Source organism: Nerophis ophidion, linkage group LG20 (genome assembly GCF_033978795.1).
Source record: "Nerophis ophidion isolate RoL-2023_Sa linkage group LG20, RoL_Noph_v1.0, whole genome shotgun sequence".
In the NCBI taxonomy this organism is placed as follows: Eukaryota; Metazoa; Chordata; class Actinopteri; order Syngnathiformes; family Syngnathidae; genus Nerophis; species Nerophis ophidion.
In genome coordinates this window covers 6,445,981-6,473,031 of record NC_084630.1, presented here as the reverse complement: position 1 = coordinate 6,473,031, position 27,051 = coordinate 6,445,981, and the positions used below count along the sequence as shown (strand labels likewise).

Sequence of the window (27,051 nt, the reverse complement as noted above, 5' to 3'; positions counted from 1 at the left end):
GAAAAAACAATATTGGGGGCGTGCCTGAAAGGCACTGCCTTTAGCGTTGTCTACAATATGCGTGCCGGACAAGTCATATAATATATGCGACTTATACACACACTTAAGTGCTCAACAGCCATACAGGTCAGACTGAGGGTGGCGGTATGAACAACTTTAACACTGTTACAAATATACGCCACACTGTGAAGCCACACCAAACAAGAATGACAAACACATTACGGGAGAACATCCGCACCGTAACACAACATAGACACAACAGAACAAATACCCACAACCCCTTGCAGTGCTGGGACACTACAATATGCAAGCCCCACTTCCCCCACCCCCACCCCAACCCCACCCATCGCATTGTTATTTTATTTTAAGATGTATTAGTCTGTGGAAAAATGTAATGTTGATATTTACCTCAGAAAGCTGCAAATATAGAAAAGAGGCATTAAATGTTTTATTTAAATTGTATTTATTTTACCATTGATGTTTTTTTGTTTGTTTTTTGAAATTTGATTTTGCACTATTAAGTTATATAAGTATTGCTTGTTCCATAACAAGGGGGGAAGAGTGGATCGTGAGATCGACAGGCGGATCGGTGCGGCATCTTCAGTAATGCGGACGTTGTATCGATCCGTTGTGGTGAAGAAGGAGCTGAGCCGGAAGGCAAAGCTCTCAATTTACCGGTCGATCTACGTTCCCATCCTCACCTATGGTCATGAGCTTTGGGTCATGACCGAAAGGATAAGATCACGGGTACAAGCGGCCCAAATGAGTTTCCTCCGCCGTGTGGCGGGTCTCTCCCTTAGAGATAGGGTGAGAAGCTCTGCCATCCGGGAAGAACTCAAAGTAAAGCCGCTGCTCCTTCACATGGAGAGGAGCCAGATGAGGTGGTTCGGGCATCTGGTCAGGATGCCACCCGAACGCCTCCCTAGGGAGGTGTTTAGGGCACGTCCAACCGGTAGGAGGCCACGGGGAAGACCCAGGACACGTTGGGAAGACTATGTCTCCCGGCTGGCCTGGGAACGCCTCGGGATCCCCCGGGAAGAGCTAGACGAAGTGGCTGGAGATATGGAAGTCTGGGCTTCCCTGCTTAGGCTGCTGTCCCCGCGACCCGACCTCGGATAGGCGGAGGATGATGGATGGATGGAAGGATTGCTTGTTCCATATTCATTGTTAAAGCAAATCAATGTAGCAAACTGAGCAATAATTAACGTTTTATTCATGCACTTTCTCTTGCTACTTGAATGTTTGATTCATTCATTATCGTTATTTTGTTTTCAAATGTATTATTAGCCTGTGGAAAAAGTTTATTTTGCAATATACCTCATAAGGCTGCAAAATGAAAAGAGGCATCCAATTTTTATTTTTATTTTATTTCATATGCCATTGATATTTTTTAATTTATTATTATTATTATTATTTAAAACCCGATTTTGCATGTCACTATAAAGTTATACAAGCCTTGCTTGTTCAATATTCAATGCAAAACTTGTTTGGGTCCCTATTAAAAGGATACTTTGTTCAACCATGGCCCATGGCTTTGTTCAGTTTTAAATTTCGGCCCACTCTGTATTTGAGTTTGACACCCCTGGTCTAGCATACTATGTCATCCTTTGTCCTTTTCTGCGTCTGTTGTCAGTTGTCAACTCCGATTCTAAAGTGTGTCCATTCAACCCACCTAATGGTCTGTGTAATGCTCTCAGATAGCATCACCACCTCCCACCTGTTTGTGTCATTGCTGCCTTTTTGTGTTGTTGTATGTTTGTGTGTAGGAAATTGGGGCAGTTGAACATTGTGTGCTAAATTATAATATTTTTTTGTGGAGGTTTTTCCTCCAGGGGGTTCCTCGGACCACCAAGCACCGACATGACAGCCCGTATCGGGATTACAACACTGTTTTATTTTCTGATATAGTGTCTCTGTGCTTTTCAGCAATTGTCTTGTCTGTCTCCGGTTCGCTCTTGCTCCAACTCCAACACCTCTCTCCTCCCCGGCTGCTGCCCTTTAACGGAGCGAGGGACTGGTGATTAGATAAGCAGGCCCAGGTGGGCCATCTACGCACCTGTCGCTGATCTCGCAGCTGGTCCTGGCACACCTCGTTTCGTTGCAGGTCCGCAGGCCACGCCCCCCCTTTTTACAGGGGACCCATAATGATTTCCTCTATTGACTTTTTAATGTCGCTTTAATATTTGATGATTAAAAAATGCCAAAGCGTCAAATAATGCGGTCTGGGCATTTGGATGTGAACTGCTGCGTTTTTAAGTCTTTTTTTTAACAGTGGACACTAGTATGTAGTTTGCGGACGCTATTTAGGATGTGTTATTTGGATCTTAGTAGATCAGTGCCTAAGAATATTACCCAAATGCTTCTCATGTTTGGTTAACATGAGCCCTCAGGACATATTACTGTTACAGCATATATATTTTTATAGTAGCGGACCATTAAAATGCATATACCGTATTTTTCGGACCATAGGGCGCACAGAGCGCACACTGCCCTTGAGCGGGTCTATTCAGGTTTTTTTTCATACAAAAGTCGCACCGGATTATAAGGCGCATATTATGATTTATTTTCCAAGTTTAAAACTCTATCTTGTTGGCTACATAACATGTAATGGTGGTTCTTTGGTGAAAGTGTTGCATAGATAATGTTTTACAGACCATTTTCAAGTCGCTTTCTGAGCGTCTCTTCAGGATGCGCCGTTTTGAGGGCGGTCTTATCTACGTGGCTCCCCTTCGGTGTAGCGTGCAAGGACGGGGGTGGAAGAAGTGTCCAAAGATGGAGCTGACTGTTTTAATGACATCCAAACTTTACTTAAATCAATAACGGAGCAGCATCTCCTCATCCGTGGCTCAATAATGCAAAATCAACACGGAAAAAACGTCCGACTGGAACCCTCTAATAACTAAAGTTCCGTGGGTGAATAATGTAAACTCATTACAATTGTTAGCGCTTTGATAGCGAGTCTACTGACGGATATAAGTAACAACTTTACGCTACTTTATTTTAGAAATGGCAACAGAGGAAGATGAATGTCACATAACAAGAAGGTAGAGAACAAGGAGAAGCTTATCGACTACGGTGTCGGACGCACAAAAATTGTCAGTACTTATGCAGATCCTAACTACGGATCAGCAGGTACCAGATGGTAAGAAATGCTGGTTTTGCATAATATTGGGAAACAAAATGCCAGATAATTTCTGCAAGTAGATACCTTTGGAAGTCTTGCACTTCCGGGTTCTTCGGACCAACAATTACCGACATGCCAGGCTCTTCCAGGTTGACAACAATGTTTTAGTTTACAATAAAACGTGCAAAGTCTCTTGGGGTGCTTCTCGGCAGTTGTCTTTTCTAGCAATTGAGCACACGAATGGTTTCTCTCCAGTGTCGTCACTCTCGCTCTCACTCGCGCTCCACCCCTAACTCAACTCAACTCTCCTCCCCGGCTAACGGAGCGACAGGTGATTAGATAATCAGGCCCAGGTGGACCATCTACGCACCTGTCGCTGATCTCGAAGCCGGTCCTGTCACACCCAGTTTCGCTGCAGGTCCGCAGTCCACCCCCAGTGCCATTTTGCGGTCATTATACACGCACCACAATAATACTCGTATGTTTAACGCGCCGACAATCTATCAAGAGTTGCAGCTTCATAGCTTACCGAAGTGGTACTAAAACATTTTGACAGATTTTTGAGCGCCGTGTGTAATGTTCTATATTTTCAATGGAAAATTTAAAGTGCCGCTGTTGTTTACTGGCGTATATCTTATGTCTGACTGCCATCTACCGGTCACACTTATCATTACACGATGTACCGAATATAAAAGCTTTGAGGGCGGTAGGCGCACCGGGTTATAAGGTATACTGTCCATTTTTGAGAAAATTAAACGATTTTAAGTGTGCCTTATTGTCCGAAAAATACAGTGATGCATCTTGGAAGTGTGTTCTTGTAGTTCAGGGGTGTCAAAGTCAAATAAAGAGTGGGTCAAAATTTTAAACTGAACTCAGCCGCGGGCCAAGGTTGAACAAATTAACCTTTTAATAGGGACCCAAACAAGTTTTGCATTGAATATTGAACAAGCCAGGCTTATATATCTTTATAGTGACGTGCAAAATTTTGTTTCAAATAGTAATAATGATAATAAAAAAATATCAAAAGCATATCAAATAAAATTTTAATAAAAATTGAGTGCCTCTTTTCTATTTGCAGCCTTCTGAGGTAAATATCAAAATAAATTTTGTCCACTGGCTAATAATACATTTGAAAATAAATAACAATAATGAATGAATCAAACATTCAAGCCTTGAAGTAACAAGAGAAAGTGCATGAATAAATTAATTACTGCTCAGTTTGCTACACTGATTTGCTTAAACAATGAATATGGAACAAGCAATAATTATATAAATTAATAGTGCAAAATCAACATTCAAAAACAAACGGAAAAAAAATAAATGGTCAAATAAATACAATTTAAATAAAACATTTAATGCCTATTTTCTATAGGTAAATATCAACATTACATTTTTCCACAGGCAAATACATCTTAAAATAAAATAATAACGAGATGGGTGGGGTGGTGGTGGGGGGCGGGTTTTGGTGGTAGCCAGTGCTGCAAGGGGTTCTGGGTATTTGTTCTGTTGTGTTTATGTTGTGTTACGGTGTGGATGTTCTCCCGAAATGTGTTAGTCATTCTTGTATAGTGTGGGTTCACAGTGTGGCGCATATTTATAACAGTGTTAAAGTTGTTTATATGGCCACCCTCAGTCGGACCTGTATGGCTGTCTAGCAAGTATGCTTGGCATTCACTTAAGTGTGTGTACAAGTCGCATATATCATGTGACTTGGCCGGCACGCTGTTTGTTTTGAGTAAAAGCGGACGTGACAACATATTGTAGACAACGCTAAAGGCAGTGCCTTTATAGTCCCTGCGGGCCAGCTCTAATTTTAATTTGATATTGCCTTAAGGGCCAAATGAAATTGTAGGGCGGGCCAAATTTGGACCGCTGGCCAGAGTTTGACACCCATGTTGTAGTTGGATACCAACAGTGTGTCTAAAAAAATGTCATTTACGTGTCATTAAAATGATGCAGTTATTCAAAAGTCATACCTAAAGGCCTACTGAAATGAGATGTTCTTATTTAAACGGGAATAGCAGGTCCATTCAACGTGTCATACTTGATCATTTCGCGATATTGCCATATTTTTGCTGAAAGGAACATCGACGATAAAGTTTGCAACTTTTGGTCGCTAATAAAAAAGCCTTGCCTGTACCGGAAGAAGCAGACAATGTGCGTGTGACGTCACGGATTGTGAAGCTCCTCACATCCTCACATTGTTTACAATCATGGCCACCAGCAGCGAGAGTGATTCGGACCGAAAAAGCGACAATTTCCCCATTAATTTGAGCGAGGATGAAAGATTTGTGGATGAGGATAGTGAGAGTGAAGGACTAGAAAAAAAAAGACAGGGCAGTGGGAGCTATTCAGATGTTATTAGACACATTTACTAGGATAATTCTGGAAAATCCCTTATCTGCTTATTGACTTACTACTGTTGTAGTGAGATTATACTGTCGTATCTGAAAGTCGGAGGGGTGTGGTGACCGCCAGTGTCTCTGAGGGAAGCCACGCGGCTGCCTCTTTGACAGGTGCACGAGGTAGGAGGTAAGTTCCGCTCATGTCTACAGTAAGAGCCGACTTATTACCACAATTTTCTCACCGAAACCTGCCGGTTGACATGTGGTCGGGAACCATGTGCGCCTGACCGCTCTGTTCCATAGTAAGTTTTCACCTTCGGGAATGTAAACAAGGAAACACCGTCTGTGTTTTTTTTGCTAACGGCAGCTGCAATACACCGCTTCCCACCTACATCGTTCTTCTTTGACGTCTCCATTATTAACTGAACGGATTGAAAAAGATTCCGCAACACAGTTGTCCAGAATACTGTGTAAATATGCGATTAAAGCAGACTACTTATACCTGGGATCGGACGGGGAAAAGATGTCTGCTACAATCCGAGACGTCACCATACTGACGTTTTCAACAGGATACTTCGCGCGAAATTTAAAATTGCAATTCAATAAACTAAAAAGGCCGCATTGGCATGTGTTGCAATGTTAATATTTCATCATTGATATATCAACTATCAGACTGCGTGGTTGGTAGTAGTGGGTTTCAGTAGGCCTTTAAAAACAGTTTAATTAGAAGGAAATACCAGTGCTAATCTGAATTTAAACTATGTATATATTTTTTTATTATTTCCAGTTCCTTCATTCCCAACAATCCGAACTACCATTCCTCCACCCAACATTTCTATGTTACTAATCTTAGTTTTCTGTTACCTATCACACATGCATTCCACCACTTCTCCTTTTCCTTCAATCCTTCCTCAGCAAACCATGGTATCTATCCACAAATTGCCTTCCCCCTTACAATCTTATAATCAGCATCCTATGCCTCTCAACTCTCCGTCCTCCCTGCATTCCTCCCTACTTTTTTCCCCTAAAGTACCCCAGTTGCCTTCCTCTGTGCTATTGTGTTACTTGTCTCCAGTGTTATGGAAGAGAAAACAGTAATTCAAATGGTATTAACTCACGTAAAAACCCATCCCTCCTCATTCCTGCACCAAATCGCCGTGCCGTAGTTCATTTCAGGTTGTCTTTGTCATACCAGGTATGTTGTGTCAAACGACATTTCAGCCACGTCGCCAACCATGACTGAATTCATTCCTCCGAACAGCAATAACAGAGCCAGAGCAGTTTTTTTTATTTTTATTGGGGAGGCCAGCAGAAGACGACAGGTGTGCAACATGGATCTGATGAAGTCATCACTCAGTATTTGGAAATTGTCTGGTACATTCCCAGCAACCTGTTTTAAACTACGGGTCAGGATTTTCGTATATTTGGGACCATGGGGCACTGTCGATGAGCGGATCTACAATTGCGGATGCACGCAGATTTTTAGGACTTATGCAGATGTCAAATACACATCAGCAGGTACCAGAAGGTAAGAAAAGTTGGTTTTAAATAATATTGCGGAACAAAACGCCAGGTAGGCTTCACGGTGGCAGAGGGGTTAGTGCATCTGCCTCACAATACGAAGGTCCTGCAGTCCTGGGTTCAAATCCAGGCCCGGGATCTTTCTGTGTGGAGTTTGCATGTTCTCCCCGTGAATGCGTGGGTTCTCTCCGGGTACTCCGGCTTCCTCCCACCCCCAAAAACATGCACCTGGGGATAGGTTGATTGGCAACACTAAATGGTCCCTAGTGTGTGAATGTGAGTGTGAATGTTGTCTGTCTATCTGTGTTGGCCCTGCGATGAGGTGGCGACTTGTCCAGGGTGCACCCCGCCTTCCGCCCGATTGTAGCTGAGATAGGCGCCAGCGCCCCCCGCGACCTCCCAAAAAAAAGGGAATAAGCGGTTGAAAATGGATGGATGGGATGAAAACGCCAGGTAATATATCTGCTATTTTGCAGTTCTTACACTCGTCCATTTAACCTTCCTCTTGTGTTAGCTTTCTGTTACCATCTCTTATGTTAACGGGTCGGTTTTGACCCATGTTTTAAATCAGCTGTAAAATACACTAAAACAATTATCTATCATCCAATTTGTTTCTCATCTCTTGGTTACCTCGTTAGGCTTCCTTATCCTTGAAAATATTGGTTTTAATATTTTTGGTTTGGGCCATCGGGCCTTATTTTGTCAGTATACCCCTCAATTTCAATTTTTAAAAATGGTAAAACGAACCTCAAGAGAATCATATAAATAAAAAAAAAGGTTGTTGTGTTACCTAACTATTACTAAGGGGTATTAGAACACATCTCTTAAATAAATGTGTTTTGTTTATTTTTTCATTTTAAGAATTTTAACTATAGTAACATCTATGGTGTTACGGGTCAATTTCGACCCATATATATTTATTTCAAGAAAAAGGCTAAAAAGTATTTTTTTCAGCAACAGAAATCCAACATCAAACAAACAACCAATCAAGCAAATGAAACCAAGAGAAATAGATTACTAGTTCCAAAACTAATAAAAAAACAAAATCAGAGTGGCAAAAAGTGACACTTTTAGTGTCCGTCTTTTGTTTGTTTTTGTACCGGATAACAAGGTAAAATGAGAATCCACTAAATCTCACATGATTGGGAGAGGAGCTGGCTGTCAGTGTGTTCAGTTTTGGCTCTTATCATTGCTTTATCATCTTATTTTTATAACCGGGTCGAAACCGACCCTAACAACACCAAGGGCATAATTTCTACCAGAGCATTTTATAATTTAGTGAAAAAAATTAAAATGTTTTATTTTGTTGACAAAGAGGTTCCTGACAAAGTCAAAAAGCTTTGATGCAAAAAAATAAATGTATGTGGTGTTTTTATGCATTTAAAAACTAAAACGGGCCTAACACAAGACGAAGGTTAATGCGCCGACAATCCATCAAGCGGTGAAAATTCATAGCTTACCGAAGTCGTAATAAAAACACTTTGTTCTATTTTCTCAATGGAACATTTAAAGTTTTGGTGTTGTTCACTGCCATTATATTGCAGTCTACATGTATCTCTTACGTATGACTGCCATCTACTGGTCAAATTTATCATTACACCATTTACCGAATCAAATTGCTTCGAGGTCAGTTAGCACAACCAGAATGATGCCGTACATTAGGCCAGTGTTTTTTAACCGCTAGTGTGCCGTGAAATACAGTCTGGTGTGCTGTGGGAGATTATGAGTTTAAACATCAAATATCTTGTCTTTGTAACAACCACTTTGTATTAGAAATGGCAACAGTGGAGGATGAATGTCCCTAACAAGAACACCGAGTAAAAGAAGAAGCGTATCCACTAAAGGCGGACCTCTGCACATGTTCAGGACTTATGCAGATCCCAAATACAGATCAGCAGGTACCAGAAGGAAAGAAAAACGCCGGATAATGTCTTACCTTCTACACACACTATAATAATACTTGTATTTTGAAGCACAGTACAATCTTGATAGTTTGCTTGCCCTTATGTGGGTTCTTCCGAGGATGTCGTAGTCGTAATGGTTTGTACAGTCCTTTGAGACATTTGTGATTCAGGTTTAAATAAATAAACATTGAATGATCTAATTTCACCTATTTGGGTTAAAACATTTTTTTGCAAAACAGTAATTATATTCTGCAAATTATGTGTTGTTGTTGAGTGGTCGGTGCCTTCTAGAGCTCGGCAGAGTAATCGTGTAATTCCCTTCCATATCAGTAAGTGGCCGCCGTTAAGTAATTGCTTTGTAGATGTCGGAAACAGCGGGAGGCAGTGTGCAGGTAAAAAAGTATCTCATGCTTAAACCAAAAATAAACAAAAGGTGAGTGCCTCAAAGTATAAATGCCTCACGATGTACATGCACCGTGTGTGTATATTACCCAGGGCTGTGAATGTTTGGGCGATTCGATTCAATTCTTGTTGGTAACGATTCGACTCAGACTCCATTATCGATTCAAAAGGATTCTAAATACTAAATCAATATTTTTAACAACATATGTTACCAGTTCTATGATTAAATGCATTCCTCTGTAAAATAGACAAACTGTTCTGATAAATGTTCATTGTGCCGTATTTTCCGGACTATAGGGCGCACTGGATTATAAGGCGCACTGCCGATGAACGGGTCTAGTCATGTCTATTTTCATACAAAAGGCGCACCCTGATTATAGGACGCGTTAAAGTGGTCATATAATTATAATTTTTTCGTAAATGTAAAACGCTTCCTTGTGGTCTACATAACATGTAATGGTGGTTCTTTCATTTAAATGTTGCATGGATGATGTTTTACAGATCATCTTCAAGACGCTTTCTGACAGTCGCTTGAGAATGCACCGTTTTGTGGGCGGTCTTATTTACGTGGCTCACCTTCAGAAGCGTCTTTTCTTCGTGATCTTTGTTGTAGCGGTGTAGCGTGCAAGGACGGGAGTGGAAGAAGTGTCAAAAGATGGAGCTAACTGTTTTAATGACTTTCAGACTTTACTTAAATCAACAAGGGAGCAGCATCTCATCGTCCGGGGCTCACTCGTATCCCGTGAAAGAGCCACTTCTAATAACCGAGGTTCCTTGGGTGAATGATGTAAACTCACCACACCGGTATGTTTTTAGTGCTGTCATGACGAGTTTACTGATGGATGTAAGTAAGAACTTTACACTGCTGTCTAATGTTTTGTTATTTTCTGCTGTTTTTTGGACTCCTTTAGTTCATGTTTTGTGCATCTCTGGATTTGTTTTGGTTTCTACGGGGATTAATTTGGTTCACCTGACTCTGGTTACTACTGTAATGGTCGGCACGCTCATCTGCAGTCGATCACTAATCAGTGAGCTATTTATTCACCTCTCTCGCCACACTCGTCCTGGCTTCTTTGCTTGCTTCATGCAACAGTTACGAGGTTGTTCTTGTTTCTGAGTTTGTGCTTCCTGTCCTAATAGGTAACCTTGGCTTCCCATGTTTTCCTTCTGCTTGTTTTGTGTTTTTGGTGCGTGTTTGATTTTTAAGAATAAACCATGCTCCTACCTTCAAGTCCTGTCCGGAGTGATCCGTTTGCATCCCGGGGGAACAAACCTCGCATCAAGCTGCAACCCCGCCGCAACAACCACTTTGTATTAGAAATGGCAACAGTGAAGGATGAATGGCCCATAACAAGAACATAGAGTCAAAGAAGAAGCGTATCCACTAAAGGCGGACCCGTGCACATTTTCAGAACTTATGCTTTGATTGATTGATTGATTGATACTTTTATTAGTAGATTGCAAAGTACAGTACATATTCCGTACAATTGACCACTAAATGGTAACACCCGAATAAGTTTTTCAACTTGTTTAAGTCGGGGTCCACGTTAATCAATTCATGCAGATCCCAAATACAGATCAGCAGGTACCAGAAGGAAAGAAAAACGCCAGATAATGTCTTACCTTCTACACACACCATAATAATACTCGTACGTTGAAGCACAGTACAATCTTGGTAGTTTACCAAAGTCGTACTAAAACATTTAGATGGATTTTTGAGCACTGGGGACGATGCCCCATATTTCTATACGTCCCCATTTGGGGACGGCGTGGCGCAGTGGGGAGAGTGGCCGTGCGCAACCCGAGGGTCCCTGGTTCAAATCCCACCTAGTACAAACCTCGTCACGTCCGTTGTGTCCTGAGCAAGACACTTCACCCTTGCTCCTGATGGGTGCTGGTTGGCGCCTTGCATGACAGCTCCCTCCATCAGTGTGTGAATGTGTGTGTGAATGGGTAAATGTGGAAGTAGTGTCAAAGCGCTTTGAGTACCTTGAAGGTAGAAAAGCGCTATACAAGTACAACCCATTTATCATTTATATGTTGTTCTATATTTTCAATGAAATATATAACATTTTGGTGTTATTTACTTGAGTCATATTGCAGTCCCCACATATCTCAATACCAATACTTTGGTCAAGGCAAATACGAATAAAGCAAAATGAGACGTATCCTACAGTTTTCTTTTCTAAAGTAAATATATCAGCAGATATGGGCACTAAATCACCGTGTGATTCCCCGGCACCACAAGCATCGACTGCGGCGCATGGTACGTGCTGCTGAGAAGGTCATTGGGCTGCAGGCTCCCATCCCTCCAGAACCTGTTCTCCTCCAAGACCGGAAGGCATGTGGGTCGGATCACAGCTGACTCTTCTCACCCTGGACACAAACTATTCTCCCATCACCCCCTCAGGCAGGGGACTACGGTCCATCCAGACCCATGCCTCCCGCCACCAGAACAATTTTTCCCCTCGGCCATCAGACATGCACAACAACGAGATCTGATAGCTCAGTTCCAGCTCATTTTTATTACCTAATCTTTGTTATATGTGTTTTACTTTGCACGATTGCACCGAGAAAAATTCCTAGTTTGGCAACCGGTTCTCAAACAATGGCAATAAAACTACTGATTCTAAAGTTAAAGTACCACTGATAGTCACACACACACTAAGTTTGGCGAAATAATTCTCTGCATTTGACCCATCACCCTTGATCACCCCCTGGGAGGTGAGGGGAGCAGTGGGCAGCAGCAGTGGCCACGCCCGGGAATAATTTTCTGGTGATTCAACCCAGCAGGGAGGTAATGGGTCCTATTTTTATAGTCTTTGGTTTGAACTCACAACCTACCGACCTCAGGGCGGACACTCTAACCACTCGGCCACTGATTCAACAATATGTTTTGTCTGAATGGGCCGAACAGGAAACCAAAAAAATAAAGCTACAAAATAAAAAAAATAATTCAGATGTTTTAATTGATTAAGAATCATTACAAATGAAAATTGCGATTCATTTTATTTCTGAAACAACAAATCGATGACGGTCCAATGATGGCAAATTGTTTTTTATACCGTCAGACTTGCCACTGACAGTCTGTTTGTGTTTAAGTGTGTCCTCTGTGTTTAGTATTTTGTGTCCTTAGTTCCTGTCAGCACTCTTATTTTGTTGCTTTCCTGTCTTTCTCCCTGAGTGCTGTGTTCCCCCTCAGCTGCGGCTGATTGGCAATTGGCCACACCTGGTGTCAATCAGTCCGCTCCTATTTAGACCTGTCTACCCATCCAGTCACTGCTGGATTATTGTCATGTATTGTCGCTCCTGTCGTGTCGTGTTGTTGCAGCGTAGCGGTAAGCTATATTTGGTAGCTTTGTGTATGTAGCTTACTGTCTTCTGTTCCCTGCTTCCAATTTGTTTTCAATTTGTCTTTGTACGACACGTTATGACTTCTGTTTTCCTGCTTGCTGCCCGCTACTTTCCACGCTAGGCCCTTTTGTTTTTGCTAGCCTCCATGCCAAGCTCCTTTTGTTTTCTAGCTCCCATGCTAGCTCTTTTAGTTTGTCATCCGCCTCGTGCGCGCTTTTGGTTATTACCCTTTTGTTTGTACTTGTTCTTGTATTTTAAATAAATCATGTTTTCCCATCCGATGCCTGCCTCCATCTCTGCATCTTGGGGTTCGTCAACAACTAACTCTGACATATACAAGCACCTGAGGAGACCGCAAGTATTTATACAAAGAGAGTTGAGTCAATGATTGAAAGTGAAGTGAATTATATTTATATAGCGCTTTTCTCTAGTGACTCAAAGCTCCTTTACACAGCGAAACCCAATATCTAAGTTACATTTAGACCAGTGTGGGTGGCACTGGGAGCAGGTTGGCGAAGTGTCTTGCCCAAAGACACAACGGCAGTGACTAGGACGGCAGGAGCGGGGATCGAACCTGGAACCCTCAAGTTGCTGGCACGGCCAACTCTACCCAACCCAACCGCCCCACCTTTTCAAATGTTATTTTAACCTACAGTGCATAGCGGGGTGTCCGGGGCTGATGGATGCAGGCTTTTAGCGACGCTGATATTTAAAAAGTCAATTTAAGATGCAACTGTTCTTTACTCCCGTGTCGAGTGGAGATATGCGCCGTCAGCCAGAGTGAAATCATTAGTTAAAGTAATTGCTTCTCACGTGTGAATCTGTCTCTCCTCTCCTGTCCATTCCCGTTCCATTATGTTGTTTTTTTTTCTCCTTTCTGTGTCCCATATTTCTATACGACTACACTCACAACTGGATTGTCATCCCGCTTACTTACAATCCCACCCCCCCCCGCTTCAATCCACAACCTCTAAATGACATTAAATGTGCACTTGCCTCACGGGGCTGTCGATCTGTTATTAGTCACCCTTTCATTTGGTATTCCATCTTAAAATTGAAAAAGTGAAATCCTTTTTTTCCTGCATTCGATCTTCCTCTGTTTTAACAGACACTCCTCGGTAGTTGATCAATCAGAGCCATTGGTCCGTCCAAAAATCAAAGACCTCGAACTGCCCTCTCGTCTGTTTGGATTGGAAACCATTTAAGAACATCTCTTAAAGTTTTGTCCAACATTAGATTTTTGGAAAGTTTTTTTTTTTTTTTAAAAGAGGTGGAAAAGAGTCACTTGAATAGAATAGAATGGACTTTATTGTCATTATATTTGCATATAACGAGATTAAAGACTCCAATTTAAGGTGCGGTTGTGGGAACAAATATGGGGTAAAATAAAGGAAAAACGGCTGTGGACATCTCTGCGCTGCTGATCCGCCTCCGCTTGGGATGGTTTCCTGCTGGCTCCGCTGTGAACGGGACTCTCGCTGCTGTGTTGAATCCGCTTTGGACTGGACTCTCGCGACTGTGTTGGATCCATTGTGGATTGAACTTTCACAGTATCATGTTAGACCCGCTCGACATCCATTGCTTTCCTCCTCTCTAAGGTTCTCATAGTCATCATTGTCACCGACGTCCCACTGGGTGTGAGTTTTCCTTGCCCTTATGTGGGCCTACCGAGGATGTCGTGGTGGTTTGTGCAGCCCTTTGAGACACTAGTGATTTAGGGCTATATAAGTAAACATTGATTGATTGATTGATTGATTGATTGAAAAACTAACAATTGAAATAAACTACTAGCCAATAAAAATAACAAGCAATCCTGTACAATATACAAAACACTGTCGAAATACAAAATACTGTACAATATACAGATCAAGACAAGAGTACCGAAGTAATAAATAACAATCAGTGTCGGACGTATTGCACTCGAAGGGTAATGTTGCACAGTGGGGTACTAGGCAGGATATTGTACGGGGGTGAATTATTATTATTATAAGTTAGAGTTCAACATGGTGTCAGCTCTGGGAAAAAAGCTTGTTTGTTCTGGCTCTGATGCACCTGTAGCGCCTGCCCGATGGTAGCAGGAGGAACTGGTGGTAACCAGGGTGTGTGCTCTCTTTGGTGATGTTTTTTGCTTTCTTAAGGCAACAGGCGTTATGTAAATCCTTCAGGGAGGGCAGGGGGCAGCCGATGGTTTTTTTGTGCAGACTTTGTCACCCTCTGAATTGCCTGTTCGTCTGCTTCAGTGCAGCTGGCGTACCACACTGTTATGCAGTACGTCAGCAGGCTCTCTACGGCTGAGCGATAGAAGGTGGAGTCAGCTCTGGGAAAAAAGCTGTCTCTGAGGCTGTTTGTTCTGGCTCAGATGCACCTGTAGCGCCTGCCCGATGGTAGCAGGAGGAACAGGTGGTAACCAGGGTGTGTGCTGTCTTTGGTGATGGTTTTTGCTTTCTTAAGGCAACAGGCGTTATGTAAATCCTTCAGGGAGGGCAGGGGGCAGCCGGTGATTTTTTTGTGCAGACTTTATGACCCTCTGAATTGCCTGTCTGTCTGCTTCAGTGCAGCTGGCGTACCACACTGTTATGCAGTACGTCAGCAGGCTCTCGACGGCTGAGCGATACAAGGTGGAGTCAGCTCTGGGAAAAAAGCTGTCTCTGAGGCTGTTTGTTCTGGCTCAGATGCACCTGTAGCGCCTGCCCGATGGTAGCAGGAGGAACAGGTGGTAACCAGGGTGTGTGCTGTCTTTGGTGATGGTTTTTGCTTTCTTAAGGCAACAGGCGTTATGTAAATCCTTCAGGGAGGGCAGGGGGCAGCCGGTGATTTTTTTGTGCAGACTTTATGACCCTCTGAATTGCCTGTCTGTCTGCTTCAGTGCAGCTGGCGTACCACACTGTTATGCAGTACGTCAGCAGGCTCTCGACGGCTGAGCGATACAAGGTGGAGTCAGCTCTGGGAAAAAAGCTGTCTCTGAGGCTGTTTGTTCTGGCTCAGATGCACCTGTAGCGCCTGCCCGATGGTAGCAGGAGGAACAGGTGGTAACCAGGGTGTGTGCTGTCTTGGGTGATGGTTTTTGCTTTCTTAAGGCAACAGGCGTTATGTAAATCCTTCAGGGAGAGCAGGGGGCAGCCGATGATTTTTTTGTGCAGACTTTATCACCCTCTAAATCGCCTGTTTGTCTGCTTCAGTGCAGCTGGCGTACCACACTGTTATGCAGTACGTCAGCAGGCGCTCGACAGCCGAGCGATAGAATGTCACCATCAGCTGCCTCTCCAGTCTGTTCTTCCTCAGCACCCTCAGGAGGTGGAGTCTCCGCTGGGCCTTCCGGATGACCACAGTTGTATTTTGGATCATTTTACAGAGCTGACGATGGTTGTTATCCTTAGAAAAGAGTTGCTTGTATCCAGGGAAAGTGTTTTTTAACACTAGAACCACAGGACTATTCAAGGACGTAATAGAAATATATATATTTTTTAATCTATACCAGGACCACACTGTCAAAATTGTGTTTATACATGTTTATGCCAAACATGTTTATACAAAGCCTAGTATCGAGGCTACGGCATTCTTTGAAAGTGTTGCAAACAAGCCAACAAAAAAACAGAACAATTAATTATTTAATCCTGACTGAACTTAGCATCTGCGATGAGGTGGATACTTGTCCAGGGTGTACTCCACCTTCCGCCCGATTGTAGCTGAGATAGGCACCAGCGCCCCCCGCGACCCTAAAGGGAATAAGCGGTAGGAAAATGGATGGATGGACGAACATAGCATTCGTGAGGAATGAAAACTCCTGTATTTTTTTTAAATATAGAGTGCACTGGTATATGTGCCACACCCACTAAATTTAAGAAGAAAAAAAAATCATATATTAGCCGGACAAGACTAGATGTATACGTTGTGAAATGAGTTATTTACACAAAAAGATTCTGCAAATGTTTATTTACATACCGTATTTTTCAGACTACAAGTCGCAGTTTTTTTCATAGTTTGGCCAGGGGTGTGACTTATACTCAGGACCGACTTATGTGTGAAATTATTAACACATTACCGTAAAATATCAAAAATATTATTTAACTCATTCACGTAAGAAGCTAGACGTATAAGATTTCATAGGATTTAGCGATTATGAGTGACGGATTGTTTGGTAAACGTATAGCATGTTCTATATGTTATAGTTTTATTAATGACTCTTACCATAATATGTTAGGTTAACATACCAGGCAGCTTTTCAGTTGGTTATTTATGCCTCATATAAAGTACACTTTTTCAGCCTGTCCATCATAACCAGCCTATTCTTTATTTATTTTAAATTGCCATTCAAATTTCTATTCTTGGTGTTGGGTTTTATCAAATAGATTTCCCCAAAAATGCGACTTATACTCCAGTGCAACTTATAAATGTTTTTTCTTTCTTTATTAGGCCTTTTCGGCAGGTGCGACTTATACTCCGGAGCGACTTATACTCGGAAAAATACGGTACCTTAATTGTTTCCAAACGGTGTGTGTAACAGGGCAGTAAAACGGTTGATCAAACAAAATAGAAGGCATGGTCATGGACCCACTAGCTGCGTAAGCTCTTCAACCAGCTAAACAGACTCAATAACTCCACGGTGATATTTTGGTGAAAGACACTAACAGGTACTGCAGTGAACGAACTCGTCTAAAAATGGTGCCACAGCACAAACAATAAAACACCTTCTTACTGCGTGTTTGTTTTTTCTTTTTATTATTGCCCTCCGCAAAGAAAAATGCATAAATTAGCCGCACCTTATTATTGTCATGATCCGTGGGCCTGGATCATGTTATGCTTAGTTATGTTCTGTTTGTTTTGGACTCCTTCAGTTCCTGTTTGTGCACCTCCTGAGGTTGTTACCATGGTAACTTGTGATTTTTCACCTGCCTCTGGTGTTCGGGACGCTCACCTGTTTGTAATCACAGACATTATTTAAGCCTGCCTTTGCCAGTCACTCGTCCTGGCTTCTTTGTTTGCTCCATACAACAAGTTACGTTGGTTATTCATGTGATTCTTGATTCTTGTTCCCGCGCTAAGCTTTGCCATAGCTTCCCATGCTGTCAGCCAGCTTTTCTGTGTATTCTTGTTGGTGTCTGTTTGTATCTACGGTGTATGATTTATGAGAAATAACTTACATCCGGAGTTGTCCGTTCTGCATCTGGGAGGACCGATCCCGCATAAAGATGCCACCTCAACATGACACTTATAAGCCGCAGGGTTCAAAGTTTTAGAAAGAAGTAATAGTAGTAGTCTTATTTTGTGCATGCCAAGATTAGATGAAAATAATAATTTATCCTACTATAGCTTGTGTTTTCTCGTTGCCTAAGGCAGAGCTCCGCCCCATCTGGTTGAAAGTTTGACTCAAGACTTGAGACTTCAAAGCCCCATGAACAGAGGCATCAAAAACGCCTTTCAAGTTCAGGCCAAAATGGCGAAACTTTACAATTTGACGAGTACCCAACATTGTAACAACATTTTTAAGTTAATAAAGACAGAATCCATGATACGTTCCTGCATTTTAACAAGGTGGTGTACATCCTGGACAAGTCGCCACCTCATTGCATCGCCAACACAGATAGACAGACAACATTCACACACTAGGGCCAATTTAGTGTTGCCAATCATCAAAAGAAGAGAAATATAATCTTAGAGAAAAATGTAATTTAAAACATTTGTATGCACGTACAACACTTAAAACCTTCAGTATATCAGTATGTGGAATTAAATTATGGAATGGATTAAGCAAAGCAATCAAACAATGTACTAATATGATCCATTTCAAGAAACTCTTCAAACTGGAAGTGTTTACAAAGTACAAAAATGAAGAACCATGATAAACATTCTGATTTTACTCACTCATTCATTCTCAAAATAATCTGATTTATCTCATCGTATGGAATAAAATGTAAGCAATTATTTATTTATTTATTTATTTGTATCGTGATTACTTATTACCTATGGAGTATACTTTGTGAATACATTGAGAACAGGAAGTGAACAAAAGTTTTAGCAACTGTTATGTAAAGAAAAGGGGTAGGATTAAATAAGCTCTGCTTCTTCCTCCTCCTTTTCGAACATGTTGGAAAGAGAAACTGGAAATTGTGATGTATCATGTTGTATGCTTGCATGTTCGAAATAAACTCAAACTCAAACTCAAACCTATCCCCAGGTGCATGTTTTTGGAGGTGGGGGGAAGCTGGAGTACCCGTAGGGAACCCATGCAATCAAGGGGAGAACATGCAAACTCCTCAAAGAAAGATCCCGAGCCGGGGATTGAACTCCGGACGACTCAGGACCTTCGTATTGTGAGGCAGACGCACTAACCCCTCTGCCAGAAAAACTTTAGCTACATAGCCAAAAAGTTCAGTTAATTTCAGTTTGGACCAGAAAAATAGCGACCGAGTTTTTGTTGCCACTGCATACAAGGTGACCGATACTGTAAAATCATACATAACAAGCAAGACAGCACGGACTATACCCGAATGAACTGAACCATAATCTTTTATAGAATCGGCTTAACTATCTTTTAGTTTCTCACTTGATCATGATTTTGTATGACATATATCAACAATCAAAAGTCAAGTCCTTAACCTGCATTCCTTTTGCTTTCAGATCTTTCTAGATGCAAATATCATCCGTCTGGGCAACATTCCACTTGGTAGCGCAGTGGACCCATTGGAAGGAGCGGCAGCAGGTACCACCTACACCAAACAGACGGGGGTGTACGAACTCTGCGCCTGCGCCAACGGCAAGCTGTACCTATCCCCGGCGGAGAAAAGCTCGACCTGCCAAACCACGAGTAACTTTTGCCTCTGGAGCTGAAAGTGGAGAGCTAAAGAAAAGAGACAGCACCTATGGATGATTGGAGTAAAGCTAATGCTAGCCAACCGACTGAATCAATACGGATCAAAGCTGGGCTGAATCGATATCGGAAGCCAGCGGACCAGATCGCCATGGACTACAGCATGGCGACAAATTCACATTCTTTAATGAGTCGAATAAAATGGATAAAAAGCTTGGCAGGATGTCAAAGCACCAGTCGGGATGGAATGTGAGTTTGTGCGGTCAACCAGTTTTCCAGTTAACAGAACATCAATCAGCAGGGATGAGTTCTTGGACCTCCGGAAATCGAGAATCAACCACCAGTAAGAGGGATTGGGCCGGCACCAGCGGTTAGTCAACCAGATGGATGAATTTAGTCTCACGTTAAGGAAGTGAATGGCCAGCAGAACTGTGACAGCTGTTATGTGTTTCCCACGTACGGCGTTAGGGTCACTTGAAAGTGAGGCCAGTGTTCACTGAATGACCAAGAAGCGCTGAAAAAAAATGGGGATGACCGTAACCCTCACCGGCAGGGAGGCAGACAAGAACCCTGGTTTAACCTCAGCTGAGTACCCCTCCCTTTTGGGTCAGTCTAGTGGGAAGCTGAGGCCAGCTACTCGACCAATCTATACCGGAAAAGGCCTTCCCCGTCCCGCCCTGCTGGAATTTCAATCCATATTATGTTAAGACCCCCCATGGAGCAGTCACAGAACTGTGCCACAGGATAACCAATTGTGCTTTCAACGTTGCGTTCACCTTATTTCCATCTCATTTGTCAACCAAAGTTAACTGCAAACCATTTAACATTCAGCAGCTTCATCACTTTCCCCCTATTTTTTTATTTAAAAGTGTACTTTCATTTGTTGAGCAGAGACACACTTCTGTCGGTACGTCTGTCTGATGGTTGTCTCTACTTTGTACCAATGGTTTTGTAACAGATATTGTAAAGCATGGTTCACTAACTGGTCTGGTCCGAGTCAGGGGCCGGACGCCGACCGATATGGAACCAGAGACATAGTCAAGAATTTACAGTAGTACCCTAACTAAGCAAATTGAATTCCACGACTGAGCACATAGCTCAAAAAACTCGTATCTCAGATCTATTGAAATGAACTGAAATCAATTTAACTTGTGATCCCAAAACACCACAATGTCAACATCCTTTTTAAGAAGAAAATTTTAGATAATGAATGTTGAAAAAAATACAATAGCATTAAGGTAATATTGTTCAGCATTTACTGTGGTGAGCAGATATTGTAGGTGTCCCCTAAGGCAGGGATTCTTAACCTTTTTGATCACAGGACCCAAAATCACGCGACAGATATTAACACTGACCTAGATGAGGAAATTTCCAAATGAATTGCGTGTGAATGCTCCAATGCTGAAGTTGAACTGAAATCCTGGAATTTTTTTAGAATTGTTGAAAGGGAGCAATTCTTGAACAGGCTGAATATTTTAAAGTTGGAAAATTCTGAATCAGATAAAACATGTGGGAGTTGTGGAATTTTGAAAAATGTTCCATTCATTTAAATTGGAATTTCCCCAAAATTTGGGAATTTTGGGAAAAGCAGGATTTTTTTTTTAAATTGGTTAAAAAAAAAAAAAAAAACATTGAATGGTCTGAATGAGTTGAAATGGTTGGTGTTGGATTTTTTGAAATCGGTCGAGAAATGTTGAAGTGAGAAATGGTATTACCGAATTCCTGGAATTTTAGGAAAACCGGGAATTTTTCTAGCTCAAAAAACAACTTAGTTTTTTATCCTAATGTTTGGATGTTGGAACAGTTGAAATGCGTTGAAAAATATTGAAGGAGTAGTCGCCAGAAAAAAGGGTGGAAATTGGGCTTTTGGAAAACCAGGAATTCTGGAAAAAACTGGAATTTTTCAAACTTGGAAAAAAAGGTTGTTTGAATTATCAAGTTAGTGAAATATGTTGAAGGTGGAATGCTTTTAATCGGTTGAAAAATGTGGAAATGGTGGAAGTTTAAAAAAATGGCCAATTCATTTTGAAAGGGAAAAATGTCCCGGAAAACGTAGAATTCTGGAAAATCTGGGAAATTTTGGAATCCGTCAACGGAAAGCCTGTGATTCCTGAATAGGCTGAACAGTTTGAAGTTAGAACGGTTTGAATCAGATGAAACATGTGGAAGGTAGAGCATTCCAAAATCTGGAGACTAAGAATAAGAAAAAAAACCATGTGTGCGAATGTTTTGGAGCATTCACACAATTAGTCAGCTTACTCGTGATTTTAATCACATTCAATAAATGGTAAATAGCTTATACTTGTATCGCGCTTTTCTACCTTCTAGGTACTCATTCACCCATTCACCCAAACATTCACCACGCTGATGGCGGGAGCTGCCATGCAAGGCCCTAACCGCGACCCATCAGGAGCAAGGGTGAGGTGTCTTGCTCAAAGACACAACAGGCGAGACTAAGATGGCGGAAGCCGGGGATCGAACCAGGAACTCTCTACCAACCAAGCCATAATTATATCTAACCTACTTACAGTTTACAACCTTGTCAAATGATTTGAATGTTGTTGTTTTTTAGGTCAGACATATGCATAAAAAGAGACTCACAATTAACTGACAAAAGATACAATTACATAAAATCCTGTAGTGCTAAAGTCCATCCATCCATCCATCCACCTTCTTACACTTATCCGAGGTCGGGTCGCGGGGGCAACAGCCTAAGCAGGGAAACCCAGACTTCCCTCTCCCCAGCCACTTCGTCTAGCTCTTCCCGGGGGATCCCGAGGCGTTCCCAGGCCAGCCGGGAGACATAGTCTTCCCAACGTGTCCTGGGTCTTCCCCGTGGCCTCCTACCGGTTGGACGTGCCCTAAACACCTCCCTAGGGAGGCGTTCGGGTGGCATCCTGACCAGATGCCAGAACCACCTCATCTGGCTCCTCTCAATGTGGAGGAGCAGCGGCTTTAGGTTGAGCTCCTCCCGGATGACAGAGCTACTCTAAGGGAGAGACCCGACACTCGGCGGAGAAAACTAATTTCGGCCGCTTGTACCCGTGATCTTGTCCTTTCGGTCATGACCCAAAGCTCATGACCATAGGTGAGGATGGGAACGTAGATCGACCGGTAAATTGAGAGCTTTGCCTTCCGGCTCAGCTCCTTCTTCACCACAACGTATCGATACAGCGTCCGCATTACTGAAGACTAGTGCTAAAGTTAATACACTAAAATAAAAATGAATATTGTTCTTAACTAAACTGTCAATAAATATACAGCTTTACCAATTTAGTCATATTTTTTTGGGCTTAAGACATTTTCTTTGACTTTAGCTCCAGACTCGTTCAGTTTGTTTAAGATTGTCATTACTGACACAAGTGGTGGAAAGGTGTAGTACCGCTTGCGGCCCATATGGACCACAGCTGGGAAACATGTTTTTTGGCGGCCCTCCAGAGAGCTCTCGCGGTCCAGCAATGTTTAAGAAACACTGTCCTAAGGGTTGGTTCTCCATTGTGTATGAACAGGAATTAAGAAATCAAGTCTGATGGCGCAAGGCCTTAGCTTGAGGAAATGTTCAATATCAGGACCTATTTTAGTTTTAGTTTAGTCTTTATTTGAAGGGACAATGCACAGAAACATTAAGCTCAAAGACAGTAATGTTCTGTACCAGATTATAGCTAAATACCTCATTTCCATCTGCAGTCCCTGGCTACCTGAATTAAAGGGATACAAAAATCATGCGATAAAATTATGATATAAAATCATATCATATCACGTAATTAAATTAAGAAAAGTCATAAAATGCCCTTTCATGGACACATACTTAATATACAATACAACCACATCTAATTTACATAATCACACAAAGACAATACATGCTCTTGTTTATGTCCGTCATTATTTTTAAAAACAAGCATGATTTTAACAGACACACCTCACAATTTACAACAAAAATGCTGTCATGGATAAATATAATACACATGAAGTTGATGTGTCAAACATAGTGTCCACCTTATTGACCGTGTGAGCAGCTTTGATTGCTCCAAAGCCACTTTTTAACTTCAAATGTAAATGAACAGTAATCTGTTAAACTTTTCAAGTTTGGTGTGAGGTCGTTCCATTCCTTTATGGCTTTATATGAAAAGGCTGATTGTGCAAAAAATGTTTTACATCTGCGTACGCTACACTGCCCCCTGGTGGAGGTTTGTGTGTTTCTAGTTGTCACAGCATATGTAAACCGGAAAAAGTGCTTAAGTGGCGCTATTTAGGGTTTGATGGGCCATTTAGTTTTAATATCCCCTGTGACCTTTTCAAGTGTTTCAATGGACTCTGCCATCCATTTGGTACTTTCTGGCATTCCGCTACATCCCTTGATATCTCTCCGGATTGTTAGTACCATTGTTTATTTTCATTGTCATGTTACTTCATTACCACACAACCCACTCTATATAGGGCTCGAAGGAGCACGTGATTTCGCAATGCATTGTGGGGGCTGGTTAGCCATTGTTAATGGCCAAAGCTTGTGTTTACACAGCTGTACTCATTGTGAGAGAGAAATCAACAATCTTCTTTAAAATGGATCATACGAAAGAAAAGAAAAAAATCAAGGGACAGTACCAAGACAAATAGGACCCTGTTCCAAAGGCTTGCCACCTTGAAAAATAAATACAAGTCGTGGAATTGATTCATGTAAGCGCGTCCAATAGATGAAATTTGAGCGAGCTGCTGTATGAGTCGTGTATCTCGATCGCCAACGCAGTCCGTTTTTATAAAGGCGAAACATTTCTGAAGGCCGAGTTGGTAAAGGGTCACGGACAAACCAACTGTGGCAAAGCCTGGGAATTTCACATCTGTCGTCCATTCAGAGGTAAGTCAATAGGACTTGTCACTATCTCTCAGAGAAATGTGTGTCAAATTAAATATATATCAAGTCTGAAATTCCCTGTGCATTAATGTGGGAAATATTGAAAGTTTTCTCAGTTATTGATCTTTAATTAGGGGTATTACTCTTTCCCCCCCGAATAGTATATATTACTTAATTTAGCTTAGTTATTTCTATCTTCCTACGAAACATAATAAACCATGCTTTAATTTAAACTTACCAGTGTGAATAAGCTGTGAACACACCAACATGTACTAATTGATAGCGATTAAGGCAGGGGTCCCCAAACTTTTTGACCCAGGGCCGCATTGTGTTAAAAAGAATTTAGCCGGGGGGCCGGGCTGTGTGTATATATATATATATATATATATATATATATATATATATATATATATATATATATATCTTGATTGGATTATCCAGAGAATAGTGTTCGATACCGTGGTAGAGCGCAATATGTATGTGTGGGAAAAATCACAAGACTACTTCATCTCTACAGAACTGTTTCATGAGGGGTTCCCTCAATCATCTCCTGATGATTGAATTTTCAAACCACAACAAAGCAATTGCAAAAGGACTGCCTCGCCCCAGACTAAACGCCTCTGAAACCAATAAGGAATGTAACTGTAGCAAGAAACCTGATTGCCCTCTCAACGGAGGGTGCTTACAAACATCAGTCGTTTACCAAGCAAAGGTAACACGCAAGGACATTAACACATCCGACACGTACGTAGGATTAACCGAAGGAGCGTTTAAAACCAGATGGAATAATCACAAAGCCTCCTTTAGAAACCAGACATTGTGGAATTCTACAGAACTCAGCAAACACATTTGGAACCTCAAAGACAATAATGTTGAATATTCAATTACATGGCAAATTCTTGCATCCAGCACACCTTACAACAGTGGTAATAAAAGATGCAACCTATGATTAAAAGAGAAACTGTTTATTATATATCATCCAGATCTATCATCCCTCAACAAGCGCAGTGAAATCATTTCAACATGCCGCCACAGATGGAATCACCTCCTAGGTAACACATGAGCCAATCGCCACACCCTACGCCTGCTTGTACCCACCCACTCTGTGCCCTATATAAACCATTGTATGTGAATGCTTCCATTGAAATCTCCTGATGATTGAGCGAACCCCTCATGAAACAGTTCTGTAGAGATGAAGTAGTCTTGTGATTTTTCCCACACCTACATATTGCGCTCTGTCACGGTATCGAGCACTATTCTCGGATAATCCAATCAAGAGATATATATATATATATATATATATATATATATATATATATATATACACACCACACGCACACACGTTAGGTCAGGAAATAACACAGAGGCTATTTCATCCCTACAAGCTTGTTTCGCCGAAAGGGATAAGCAGTAGAAAATAGATGCATGTATAATAAAATCCTCTGAAGAGCAGGGAAACCTGCGAAACAAGGGATTTCATAATAAAATATATAATTAAATCCCCTGAAAAGTAGGGAAACCTGCAAAACAGGCTTGTAGGGATGAAACAGCCTCCGTGTTTCTTCCTGACCTAGCGTATATTCCGCTCTACCCTGGTATTGAGCAATGTATAACAGATAAACCACAGTAATCTTGACTATATATATATATATATATATATATATATATATATATATATATATATATATATATATATATATATAATATATATATATATATACTTATGTATATATATATATACTTATGTATATATATATATATATATATATGTATGTATATATATATATATATATATATATATGTATGTATATATAAATATATATATATATATATATATATATATATATATATGTATATATATATATATATATATATTATATATATAGATAGATATTCTGAGCGCAATGATGTCACATTATCAATGGGAAAATGCATTTTTAAACAATATAATTTGCCCGGGTGGCTAGGAGACACCGAGAGTAACAAGCGGTAGGAAATGAATTAGAGAGGACAGATTTATAATAATAAAATAACTAAAATAATATTACAATTCAAATATTTTACCTTCAACCCTGGAAATAAGACAAACCTCAGCAAATCGTATTTTTTCCCCTGAAGCGATCATAACAACCACTCACAGTTAACAATGCCACATGTTCGCAACGTGTTTTGAACTTTTTTTTTTAAAAAGAACAAGTTTAGGACAGAGTCTTGCATCCAGCCATGTAAATAAGCTATTCAGACGCCGGCAAGAACCACAATGCATTGGGTTTCCACGTCACACTTCCGAACCCTATGGTTTTTGACATGTATATGTTTGTTTTTCTTCTTAGATCCAATACAGCCTTTCACGTCTGATTCCATTGTAGTAACATATTAATACTAACCACATATTAAGGTCATCTGTCATTATTAAACACGAAATGGACAATAAGTCTCGGGACGCATTATTCACTCGATCAGGGGTTAGGCTCATACACTTAGTTCTCCAAAAATCCTGTTTTCATTTGGTTTTTGTAGAAATGTGATACACAAGTTCTGACATTGCGTGGAAGGATCAGGGAAGGTTCTCTTGTGTTCCTTTTATGACTAAATATCATTGAAACAAACTCCGTATCGGCGTCAATTGTTACTTGATCAGAAGACCCAGTGTCCTGATGCTTTCTGCCAAATTCGGACCATCCATAACCCCATCTCTGCCCGACCTTTCTGCAACCCTGTACACAAAGCTCATATTGAGATGT

General features: G+C 41.3%; 1 protein-coding gene across 2 annotated transcripts in view; it reads left to right on the top strand.

Annotated features, from left to right (window-relative positions):
- LOC133538684 (zeta-sarcoglycan-like) overlaps positions 1–19,811 on the top strand; it is a 449,291-nt gene extending 429,480 nt beyond the window's left edge. For both annotated transcript variants that reach the window (XM_061880386.1, XM_061880385.1), the window contains one exon: positions 19,269–19,811. In XM_061880386.1, coding sequence (XP_061736370.1) covers positions 19,269–19,478 — 210 coding nt within the window. In that variant the 3' untranslated portion in view covers positions 19,479–19,811. The remainder of the gene's footprint in view (positions 1–19,268) is intronic.
- The last annotated feature ends 7,240 nt before the right edge of the window (positions 19,812–27,051 follow it).